This window comes from Heptranchias perlo, chromosome 18, assembly GCF_035084215.1.
Source record: "Heptranchias perlo isolate sHepPer1 chromosome 18, sHepPer1.hap1, whole genome shotgun sequence".
Classification (NCBI taxonomy): Eukaryota; Metazoa; Chordata; class Chondrichthyes; order Hexanchiformes; family Hexanchidae; genus Heptranchias; species Heptranchias perlo.
The window spans coordinates 22,596,907-22,610,069 of record NC_090342.1 but is presented as its reverse complement, the minus strand read 5'-3'; the positions used below and the strand labels follow the sequence as shown (position 1 = coordinate 22,610,069).

The 13,163-nt window shown below is 40.5% G+C and overlaps 1 protein-coding gene across 2 annotated transcripts in view; it reads left to right on the top strand.

The window, feature by feature from the left end:
* Positions 1 to 13,163, top strand: part of kcnd2 (potassium voltage-gated channel, Shal-related subfamily, member 2) — a 378,413-nt gene that overhangs the window by 329,050 nt on the left and 36,200 nt on the right. For both annotated transcript variants that reach the window (XM_067999524.1, XM_067999523.1), the window contains exon 2: positions 12,583 to 12,745. In XM_067999524.1, coding sequence (XP_067855625.1) covers positions 12,583 to 12,745 — 163 coding nt within the window. The remainder of the gene's footprint in view (positions 1 to 12,582; positions 12,746 to 13,163) is intronic.

Genomic DNA, 13,163 nt, shown 5'->3' with positions numbered 1-13,163 from the left:
TTCCCTGACTAGAGATAAACTTGTTTCTAATACTCCTCTCCCCCACACCCCTTCCCGCTATAAATACATTCTCAGGCTCCTCTCCTGACAGTACAGCAGTGACTAGGAGGTCACCACATGGGAAATTGTGGCTGTGCACACATGTTCTAACACTCAGATAAAGAAAAAGCTGCAAATTCTCAAAATCAGAAATAAAAACAGAAAGTACGGAAAATTCACAAAAGGTCCATCGGCATGTCGAAAGAGAAAAGACAGGTTACTGTTTCAGTGTAAATCCTCATTAAGAATTTGTGCTCTAACACTCTCCTCTGTCAGCATGCTATGCACCCATATTGTTTTCCAAAAACCCTGAAAAAACATTAAAGTAAATGGTTAAAAAGAATGATTAACTTTAGCATCAGGGGTGGGGTTGTTCTATTTCTGTTGTCATTTACATATTCATGACCTAAACACTGTGCTGATGACATCATCTGGGAAACTTGCTGGGCACAGTTATTCATCCTAGCAGTGTGAGTAAGCAGCTGAATTAACACCCACAACCAGATTTCTGATGCTCCCTGGGTTAATAATTGCATCTACTGCTGTTAATTCCTCCTTCATGCTGTCAGGCTCAACAACACTTCCAAGGCAGGATCCTAATGATGTCACCCGCACTAGCAGTTTAATCCAAAACAAATCAAAGGAACTAGATAGAAAAATAGAGAAGAATGTTTCATTTAATGATAGTTCTTTCTAAGTTTATTTTAAAATTGTGCTGATGATGAGATTCTTGTTTTCTATTAGCCTTTAGAAGAAATTAACAACATTTTGCACATATCCACTTCTTAATGGTAATGAGCAGACCCTTGGAGTAGGATTATATTTATAAAAGGTGAGCAATGGGACTGGAGATAAAAATGTAAATGTATGAATATATAGCCATGAAAGTATTGTCAAAGATTGTTTAAATCCAAAACATTCATTTTCATGTGTGTTAGGAGAATGCTTTGTGTGGAGGATAAATTTTAAATAGCAGGTATAGACAAAAGAGTGAATCATTAATCTATTTCTAAATGAATCCATCTGCTCTGTGTTATCAAAGTGTGACTGTTGAGAACTGTAGGAATCTATTTGTCAAAATCTTTAACAAATGGATTTCAAAACTCTATGAGCATTACACTTCAACCTCAAAAGAAATTTACATTTGGAAAATGTTATTTATAGCTTTGTCCCGTGGTAGCATCCTTTAATGTTAACTCATTAGATAAATACATTCCTTCCGAAACCTCCATTATCATTATGATATATATCAAATGAGAAAAACCATGAAAGCACTATGTGGGTAATGTCCAATTTGGTAATGATTTTTATCTTGATCTTTTTTGATGAATGTTACAAATTAAAAGTTGAAACAAATTGAAAATTACATGTAAAGCTTCAATATAACTCCAGCTAGGGATGAATAGAATGTTCTATTTAACCTGAATTTGTGGGCTTGGGTTAAGATGCGTTGTACAATATTGAACATTTTCACTATAAGAAATTCATACTCAGATTGATATTTATCTTAGAGATTTACTTTATACTATAGATTCTGGTATAGTCATTTTAGTGCCTCTAATTCACTGGTCCAAAGTCTCCTCGTCACTAATTTCAACCCCCTTTCCTGCTACCATATTTAACATTTTTTTTAATTGTACAAATTAATGTTGTTACATAATACATTTGCTTTTCATGCATTGGCTTCCTTTTTTTAAAAAAAAGGATTCTGAACCGAGGTTTTAGCTACAAAAGCAAGGTAGGTACTTTGTGCTGCTATTTTATGTGAAATGCATTCAAGCTTAACATTGTCCACTGTGCATTTTATTTGAATTTACAGATGTTTGTACTAATGAGAGGTTTAAGCAGCTATATAATCTGAATTTATCATATGCAGAATTGATAGTGTTCCTATGCAACTATACATGTCAGATACTATAGGCCCGGAATTTCCTTGATCACATTTATCCCGAAATTACACTGAAATTTACTTTGGATTCTATTCCGATCTTGCCGACAGGAACTTATGGCCAAAATTCCTGTGGAGCTCAATTCCCTATGCCGGAGCATGTAAACTGGCGTGTAAAACAAGTGCAAATGCAGCGCCACCAATATGGGTAATAGCACAAGCGTAAAAACATGTGTGCTGTCTTCTGCCATGTGCCTCACTCTCAAAGCCTCTTGCCTGTGCTGCTCCTCTTCCTCTTTCTTTATTATGCAGAACAGGGGTGCACCCATTGGGAAGGCCATTCCAGCTGCCTAGTCCTTCTGAATGCGTTGGTGGGGGAGGGCCAGGTTTCAAAACATTTTGGGTGCACGGAGACTGACAGCACTTTGGTTAAGTTCAGTGCAGGTCTCAGTAAGAAAAATTCAAAAAGAAAAATTGCAAAGAAAATCGCTATCAAACTTCAGGAATCTCAGTTGCGCCGATTCAAACCCAGCTGCACTTAATGTTTTGGACATAAACTTGTGCCCATTCACAACTGGCATAAGTGCAGAAAAGTCACGTTCTATGGTCTTTTGAATGGGGTGGAGCTCTGTTAAGGTAAGTGGGGTTTCGACGGATGTAACTCAAGTGCAACCCAAATGATCGAGGAAATTCATGTGTAATGAGGTTCTGGCGAAAACCCAAAGTACATCACTTACATTCAAATTTCATCTGAAAAAAATGGTGCAGCGCAGCTCTCATGCCGTTGTTGCAATGTTCCAAAAATGATGAGGAAATTCCTATGGTCCATTAGCCCTGCATGTCTCCAGAAAGCTAAAGCTGACCATTTCCTCCGGGGGGCAGTTAGTAATTAATGTTGCAAGATTAAAGTGCACATTAAAGTGCTGTCCATTACACACCATGAATAGGATTAATTGACTAAGCCATTGGAAATGGAAATTGACCAGCAGGTTTTAAATGATGGCATGTCAATTTTGAAGAATGCATTGTGTTCTTATCCATCCAAGGAGATCTAAGCAGCACTTTTCCTAGCTGAAGTAACTTCTAAATAAATACATAACCCCAATTTTAACTTGGGACGAGAATTGGGTGGGGGGGTGGGGGGGCAAGGCAGATGGCAAACCCTCCTGACCTCGGCAGCGTGAGGCCTGGATGATTTTAACTCCCGAGCATCATCTGCATGCCCCCGGTCAGTTGCCCAGTCGAAACTGGTGGGAGATGGCAGCTGGCTGGCAGGCACAAGTGTAATGTCTGGGGTGGTTTGGCTTGGTGTATAAGGGGAGAGAGGGAGAATCCGAGGGAACTGAATGGATGGTCTTTATCTTAGTGATGAAATAATCCTGCCACAGATGTGCTCAGTTTCCATAATGTGCAAAACCCTGGCTATCATGTCTAGCACACATTTCCTGTCCTTTACACTTCTTAGTATTACAGTCCCCACCACTTATACTGTCCATGCTTATCACGGGCAACCGTCTATAGCAGGCAAATGGCGCTAACTATTTGCCATTTCTGGAGTCAGTTACAAAGACACCGCTTATAACACATTAAGCGCACTGGCTATTTCAGGCAACAGCGAATCAGACTTGTTGTATTACAGACAACACGCCATATGGTTTACACGTATAATATTCCTGACCTTATAAACAACACATTCTGAGTGGAACTTTCAACTTCGGTAGGGGAGTAAATCAGATCAGTTGCCCGTTATATACTCCACCCGATTGTCCTTTCCATTGACTTCAATGGGCGAGGCGTATAACGGTCGGCCAATCCAATATTGTCCATTTCACACCCTCGTCAAAGTTGAAAGTTCTGGCGTTTCTGACTTATCGTGAGCAGCACTATTGGAGATTTACTAATCTGTGTATAAAAGTTATGTGTCTAGTGTGTTTGTCACAGGGGCAGATATCACACTTTGTTACAGATGCAAGCAATCTTTAAAAAAAATGCCTATCATTGACCTAAGTCTGACATTCACAAATAGCTAACAATTGCCCTGTGATTGACATGAGGAGTTTATAAGTGTCTTTTAATACCTGGATTTGCCTATTTAGAGGGATAGGCCAGGTTATCAGCTAAACATCACAGTTGTGCTCCAGACCTAAAATTACCCATGAGTAATGTTATGGGGATCTGCTAATAACTGCTGAAAGAATGTTGACTGCTGTGAAACTGCTATATGGTGAATTTAGTCTGGGAAGAACCAACTGCTGCTGCTCATTTTTTACGGTCACTTTTATTTTCTGATTATGACTTGTGTTTGTTGTCCAGCATGCTTCCATAACATTCTGTTATGTGTAAAATTATGGTTGGCCAGGGACGCATTTGAGATGGTTTGATGCTAGCGTAAAACATATAAGGACAAGAAGAGGCCCTCAAAGCTCTAAAATTTTAATTCTCCATCTACCATCCAACTGAATTTTAAGTGCCCCAAGTGCCTTACTCTTACTAACTTGTCCAGAAGATTAATCTGAACAACTGCTACAAAACATAAAAACAAGAGAATATTGGGACTACTTAACATGTATATTTTTAAAATGTTTAACATAAAGGCAAATTCTAATCCAGTAAAACAGATAAAATTATTTTTCAGCAAAACAATCTCTTCCTGTCACTCGATGTTTTTTATTCGTTCATGGGATGTTCAAGGCCGACATTTATTGCCCATCCCTAATTGTTACTATATTCCTGATTTGGTGTCATGTACTTGCTACAACCCCCAGTCCACCACATCACCATCAGCTGATTTGAAGCCAAACAACAACATTCAGTAAGCACTGGTAGTTAGTGACAATAACTGAAAAATTTATCCCACTAACAGAACTTACAAATTCCATCAACATTCCTTGGAACGACAAGAAATGGTGTTGAGAGTTGTTTCTTTGATGGCTGCAGGATTGTGGAAAACAAATTGCATTGAAATAAGTTAGATATTTGCCATATTTAATCAAAGATGTCAAAAAAAACATAGCGCTATACTGCATTACCATGCTGCTGACAGCCTTCTTAATAACAAGCAGGGATATACATAGCTTGGAAATATGACATACAGCATTCCATTATACATAATGCAGCACATTTACATTTCATACTATATCACAAGGAGAAATAAACATTTTATAAGGAAGCTACTGGAAAAGATTGGTATCTTCTTAAATCCATAAATTATTACAAGAGGTATATGATACACTATATATATATCCTGATTATGGCACTTAATCTCAAAGGTTATAGTGGAGTGAGTTATATCATAATAATGATAAGGCCCTGCAATAAATCTATATCTGTGTTACATCCTGTTAGTTTTACGTACATATCTATTATGTGTAAAAATTGTAAATAAGTGGAGATTAACAGTGACGTGTTTCATGTCTCACGAATTTTCACCAGTAGATTCAAAATTCTACTTTATGCTCCACATTCATGGGGGTATAGTTAATACCGAGGAGGACTGCGACAAAATACAGAAAGACATTAATAAACTTGCCAAATGGGTATATAATTGGCAAATTAATTTCAATATAGATAAGTGTGAGGTATTACATTTTGGTAGGAAGAATAAGGGAGTGACATACTGCTTGGATAATAAGAGACTAAATGGGGTAGTGGAGCAGAGGGATCTGGGGGTACAAAAACACAAATCATTAAAAGTAGCGACACAGGTTAATAAGGCCATGAAAAAAGCAAACCAAACACTGGGGTTCATTTCTAGAGGGATAGAATTGAAAAGCAGAGAAGTTATGTTAAACTTGGAGTACTGTGAACAGTTCTGATCTCCATATTATGAAAAGGATATAGAGGCACTGGAGAAGATGCAAAGAAGATTTACTAGGATGATACCAGAACTGAGAGGTTATATCTATACCATTACCAGGAAAGACTGAGCAGGCTGGGGCTCTTTTCTCTAGAAAAGAGAAGACTAAGGGGTGACCTAATAGAGGTTTTTAAGATTATGACAGGGTTTGATAGGGCAGACATAGAGAAGATATTTCCACTGGAAGGGGAGACCAGAATTTGGGGCCATAAATATATGATAGTCATTAATAAATCCAATGGGGAATTCAGGAGAAACCTCTTGACCCAGAGAGTGGTTAAAATATGGAACTCGCTATCACAAGGAGTAGTTGAGGCAAATAGCATAGATGCATTTAAGGAGAAGCTACATAAACACGAGGGAGAAAGGAATCGAAGGATATGCTGATAGGGTTAGATGAAGTAGGGAGGGAGGAGGCTTGTGTGGAGCATAAATGCCAGCCTGAATCTGTTGAGCCGAATGGCCTGTTTCTGTGCTGTACATTCCATGTAATTCTGTGTAACCTTACAAGCAGTACAACAGCATAATTTTGTTAATTATTGATATTTATGTCATGTTAGTAGTCTGCAAAGAGAGATTTCATAACTCTATTCTTTCTATGTCCTAAAATCATATATTTGCTTAGAGATATTGAAGGTAAAGTCTAGCAGTACCCTATCCTCAAGTATTTGAAAAATGCATTCCATTTGAGGAATATAAAAAAAAGTGCTTCAGCGCAACCAAGAGGTGACTGACCCTCCGATTGGAGCCTTAACTCTTTCTGCATTTTAGAACATACGCCCAGAAATATGACATTCTGCCTCCAGTCCCAGAAAACCCATCCCCCACTCTCCCACCCACCTCAAGGTAAGCAATGAACTGTGGGGATGGTGCTAGGACTTGAGCCTACATAATGAAATTATCCAAGATCAAAAGTTAGAATTATGGGCAGGGACAGTCTTGATCATGTTTTAATAATATTGTCATGAAGCTCGTTTAAGTTTCTACCTCTTTGACCTTCCAGCGATCTAAATATTACAAGAATATATATAAATAAAAGTCACTAGGGAAGATAGTGGCATTAGCATTTGCCACCACCTCCGTGGTTCAGTTCTTTTCCAAACTCTTTAATTTGTAACTTGTATTTATATTTACAATGAGAGAAATCTGAGACAAACAGTGAGACATTATTTAAAATACATTCTGGTTTCAAAGCATCGACTGAATAACTGGACATGTTCTGGAGACTCAGTAGAGATTGGAAATTAGTCTCAAGTCACTGCACCAAAATATATCATGTAAATCAGAGATTTATACCACAGATGATGACATCATTATCATGAAATATTTTTCATATTTAGTGAGGACATGGCAGCTGAGAGCAGAGGCACTGTAAGAAAGAACATTTCATCACAACGTTACTGGAACTCACCCACAATCTGCACGTCAACATACTGACATTTTGAAATTAATGTTTAAGCTTAATTTTTATCATTTTCATTTGCTGCCTAATAATATATGCATTAAACAGATTTTGTGGTTATAAGCTGTGGGCTATCATGTATATCACTCTAGTGCAGCTAACCTTAATTCACTACTGACTTTGTTACTCCTGAATGATCAGGTCAGGCCATTGATGAAATATATATCATTTCCCACAGCTCTCCAGAATGTATCTTCTATTTATTCAATGACGGCACCTCAAAATGAGTGATCTTGATGTTTTCACTATACTTCAACATTCCAATGTACGAAATTCTATTTTTCGTGGTATCCAAAGTTTTGAGGCAACCACTGGACAAGTTATACCATGTGGGAATCCGTATCCAATTTTTCAAACGACTTTTGTTCATTCTCAGATGATATACGAGTTAAAGTTTATACACAATAGTGAATTAATGGGCGCAATTTTCAATTTTGGCGGGGGCATAAAACAGGGCGGTAGGGGATCGGCCACCCATTATACACCCCGCCTGATTTTTCATTCCATTGAAGTCAACGGATAAGAAAATTAGAGAATCATAGAAGGGTTACAGCACGGAAGGAAGCCATTCAGCCCATCGAGTCCATGCCGGCTCAATGCAAGAGCAATCCAGCTAGTTCCACTCCCCCACCCTATCCCCGTAGCCCTGCAAATTTTTTCCTTTCAAGTACTTATCCAGTTCCCTTTTGAAAGCCACGATTGAATCTGCCTCCACCACCCCCCCGGCAGTGCATGCCAGATCATAACCACTCGCTGCGTAAAAAAGTTTTTCCTCATGTCACCTTTGGTTCTTTTGCCAATCACCTTAAATCTATGTCCTCTGGTTCTTGAGCCTTCCGCCAATGGGAACAGTTTCTCTCTATCTATTCTGTCTCGACCCTTCATGATTTTGAATACCTTTATCAAATCCCCTCTCAATCATCTCTGTTCCAAGCAGAACAACCCCAGCTTCTCCAGTCTATCCACGTAACTAAAGTCCCTCATCCCTGGAATCATTCTAGTAAATCTTTCTGCACCCTCTCTAAGGCCTTCACACCTTTCCTAAAGTGCAGTGCCCAGAACTGGACTCAATACTCCAGTTGTGGTCGAACCAGTATTTTATAAAGGTTCATCATGACTTCCTTGCTTTTGTACTCTATGCCTCTATTTATAATCCCAGGATCCCATATGCTTTTTTAACCACTTTCTCAGCCTGCCTTGCCACCTTCAATGATTTGTGCACATATACCCCCAGATTTCTCTGTTCCTATATCCCTTTTAGAATTGTGCCCTCTAGTTTATATTGCCCCTCCTCGTTCTTCCTATCAAAATGTATCACTTTGCAGTTTTCTCCTCTTGAAGTCTATCTCTATCCTCCTCACTGTTCACTACCCTTCTAAGTTTTGTGTCATCTACAAATTTGGAAATTGTGCCCTTCAGGCAAGGTGTAAAAGAAGCACTCGACCCGCTACCACCAGCCAAAGTTGAAAGTTGCACCCATTGGTGAAGATTTTGAGGCCTCCCAGCTGGCACAAATGGGGCAGTAGCATCCCAAGAATGGTGGGAATGACCTGCCACTCCGTTCCCGCCGACAGTGCGGCTGTCCCTATCATCCCCAGCGCCCACTCACCTGTGTCAGGATGTAGGCCCTATTAATAAGCAAATCGGGGTCCTGTGATATACACACAAGAGCATAAGAAATAGAAGCAGAAGTAAGCCATCTGGCCCTTCGAGCCTGCTCTACCATTCAATAAGATCAAGGCTGATCTTCTACCTCAACTCCACTTTGCCGCCCTATCCCCATATCCCTTGATTTCCTTAGTGTCCAAATTTTCATCGATCTCAGTCTTGAATATACTCAACAACTGAGCATCCGCAGCCCAGTTGCCCATTGACAATGGTGGGTGGAACTTGCACCGTGCACACTCTGCCCCATATCAGCTGGTAGTCCAGCCCAAGAGGAGCCCAGCAAGTAAATTTTCATTTATTTTGGGAGGCCAGGAAGAGCAGAGGTGCATATGCATGGCAGTACAAATGTTATGCCATTTATGTTGAAAACCAAACAGGGATGACTCATGCCCATCTTGTGCCATACTACCTTGCCTCTAACAAAGTTCTAAATAGCTTGCTTAGAAAAAGATGACACATTTTGGCAATTACTGCATCAACTATTTAAGAATAGCGATGAATACTGTATTGTGTATTAAATTAATCTCAGTTAGACTGACTTACAATAACAGTGCTTATTCCTGGTTATCAAGACAGCTTAAAATGCAGGTCATGTACCCTCCAGTGGAAGCTATTATCTGCTGCAATTGACTTTTCTTGTTTCTATTGTCTATTCAGGCACTTCACACAAAATTATTTCTCTTGAATGGTACATTAGGAATGTTAACTGCTTTTAAAAGGGGAAAGAAATGCTAAATTGCAGCTATAGAACTAAAACATTTCTATGATGAAACCAAATGCACAGTTAATTACTGCATGTAATCAATGGATGGTGCAGTAGATCAGTTCTGCCCCTGTAAGTAAGTTTCGTTGAGAGTAATGTATTACTCAGTAATGATATTCCCGATTATACCCAGATAACTGTTGCAGTAATCGTCAATGATACGTCATCTCTTCAACAAAAATGGCATGTATCTGAAACGACACACATGTAGGAATACCAAACATGCCTGGCCATAGTCAGGCATGTATAATGCTACCTTTGGGAGCCATACACAAATTGTATTCTAATCATGTCTTACCACCAGTTCTGTCCACATATCTCTATTTAAAAGCACCGTGTAAAATGATATGCCAACTATTTTACTAGATCAGTAATGCCCTTTCAGTGTAAACTTAGAGCCACGGTACTGTTCTTCAAAATGGCCTGATAACAATGCAAAGTGGAAGTTGCTACAGCGTTGATTGTAGTAAAGGATAATGCACAGGATAATGCGGCTAGTTCTCCAGAACGAGCTGCACCTCTCGCCAAACTGTTCCAGTACAGCAACAACACAGGCTTCTATCCGACAATGTGGAAAATTGCCCAGGTATGTCCTGTCCACAAAAAGCAGGACAAATCCAATCTGGCCAATTACCGCCCATCAGTCTACTCTCAATCATCAGCAAAGTTATGGAAGGTGTCGTCGACAGTGCTATCAAGCGGCACTTACTCACCAATAACCTGCTCACCGATGCTCAGTTTGGGTTCCACCAGGACCACTCGGCTCCAGACCTCATTACAGTCTTGGTCCAATCATGGACAAAGGAGCTGAATTCCAGAGGTGAGGTGAGAGTGACTGCCCTTGACATCAAGGCAGCATTTGACCGAGTGTGGCACCAAGGAGCCCTAATAAAATTGAAGTCAGTGGGAATCAGGGGGAGAACTCTCCAGTGGCTGGAGTCATACCTTGCACAAAGGAAGATGGTAGTTGTTGTTGGAGGCCAATCATCTCAGCCCCAGGACATTGCTGCAGGAGTTCCTCAGGGCAGTGTCCTAGGCCCAACCATCTTCAGCTGCTTCATCCATCTTCCCTCCATCATAAGGTCAGAAATGGGGATGTTTGCTGATGATTGCACAGCATTCAGTTCCATTCACAACCCCTCAGATAATGAAGCAGTCCGTGCCCTCATGCAGCAAGACCTGGACAACATCCAGGATTGGGCTGATAATTGGCAAGTAACATTCGTGCCAGGCAATGCCATCTCCAACAAGAGAGAGTCTAACCACCTCCCCTTGACATTCAACGGCATTACCATCGCCGAATCCCCCACCATCAACAACCTGGGGGTCACCATTGACCAGAAACTTAACTGGACCAGCCATATAAATACTGTGGCTACAAGAGCAAGTCAGAGGCTGGGTATTCTGCGGCGAGTGACTCACCTCCTGACTCCCCAAAGCCTTTCCACCATCTACAAGGCACAAGTCAGGAGTGTGATGGAATACTCTCCACTTGTCTGGAAGAGTGCAGCTCCAACAACACTCAAGAAGCTCGACACCATCCAGGACAAAGCAGCCCACTTGATTGGCACCCCATCCACCCCAAATTTTTTTTAAAGTCAGGAGTGTGTAACAGTAACACAGGGATGAGTTCAGTTTACATCATTCTTCCGAGTTATTATTGTCATCTCAATCTGAAGATGCATTGTTGTCTTGAAACAAGCTCCAGACTGAATTATTTTGAATTTGGAATTGAGATTCTCCCTCCTGAAAAACCTGAAAAAAGAGTGAACTTTGAAACATGGTATGTTTTTTATTCGTTCATGGGATGTGGGCGTCGCTGGCAAGGCCGGCATTTATTGCCCATCCCTAATTGCCCTTGAGAAGGTAGTGGTGAGCCGCCTTCTTGAACCACTGCAGTCCGTGTGGTGAAGGTTCTTCCACAGTGCTGTTAGGTAGGGAGTTCCAGGATTTTGACCCAGAGATGATGAAGGAACGGCGATATATTTCCAAGTCGGATGGTGTGTGACTTGGAGGGGAGCATGCAGGTGGTGTTGTTCCCATGTGCCTGCTGCTCTTGTCCTTCTATGTGGTAGAGGTCGCGGGTTTGGGAGGTGCTGTCGAAGAAGCCTTGGCGAGTTGCTGCAGTGTGTCCTGTGGATGGTACACACTGCAGCCACAGTGCGCTGGTGGTGAAGGGAGTGAATGTTTAGCATGGTGGATGGGATGCCAGTCAAGCGGGCTGCTTTGTCCTGGATGGTGTCGAGCTTCTTAAGTGTTGTTGGAGCTGCACTCATCCAGGCAAGTGGAGAGTGTTCCATCACACTCCTGACTTGTGCCTTGTCGATGGTGGAAAGGCTTTGGGGAGTCAGGAGGTGAGTCACGAGATGTCAGGACAATTTGATTGTTTGGGATTAGGAAACATCTTGTATAGAAAGACACAAGCTCCCGCTGTGTCCGAAATGAAGCTGGCATAAAAATGTGTACATTAATGTGCCATTTGTGCTGAGGCCATTATCTGAAGGAGTGGATATTGCAGGTCTATGCTGTAAAAAGTTGGCAGGACTGAATAAAAGAATAACATCTTGCTTTTCAGTTTAAATTTGACAAACTTGTCATTTTATTTTAACAAAACTCCTTTTCTTTGTGACTTCGTAAGTAACAGAATGAAAAAAGTGCATTGTTTGGCATGCTGGTCAGACTATGATAGAAATAGAGCATGGAAAAAAGACTTTAAACTTAAAACTGAAATGGTACTTGATTTTTGTAACTCTGATACACATAAGGTAAAAGTTCCTCCCCTATCTGGAATAAATTGGTTATCCTTCTGTAACCCACAGTGTATCTTTTATTTATGAACATCTGTTCTGGAAAGTCTGGTAGATATCTTATTGTTAAGACCTAATGATTTTTTCTTTTTGGTGCAGGTATGGTGACATGGTGCCAAAGACCATTGCTGGGAAGATTGTTGGTTCTGTCTGCTCATTGAGTGGTGTGTTGGTTATTGCCTTGCCAGTCCCTGTGATTGTCTCAAACTTCAGCCGTATCTACCATCAGAACCAACGGGCAGATAAACGCAAGGCGCAGAAGGTACTGTGCTGCTTAGTTCTCTTCTGGTCAATGTACATATGAATAACACACCGGGGCCCAATTATGATGTGTTTGTGGTAGCTCCTGTTTGTACTGGCTACTGGCACAAATGTCTTTTTGTGCTAGTAAGTGCACCACCAGCTGTTACAATAGTTTAATCTACGTCAACAAAAGTAGGTTGTGTTTCACCACTTTATTTTTTTTTGGGGTGGGATAAGTAGACAGATTTGTGAATGCAATGTCTTCAAAAAATATTTATAAATATGAACAGCAACTCCATTTATTCAAATGAGAGGAGCCCATGAAAATAGTAGTAATATTTTCAATTGTTTTGAAATAGTTATCAATCAGAAGCCTAATGGAGGAAATAAATGACTATCATCTCGCTATTGGCAGTTGAAGCTCAGGACCCCAATTT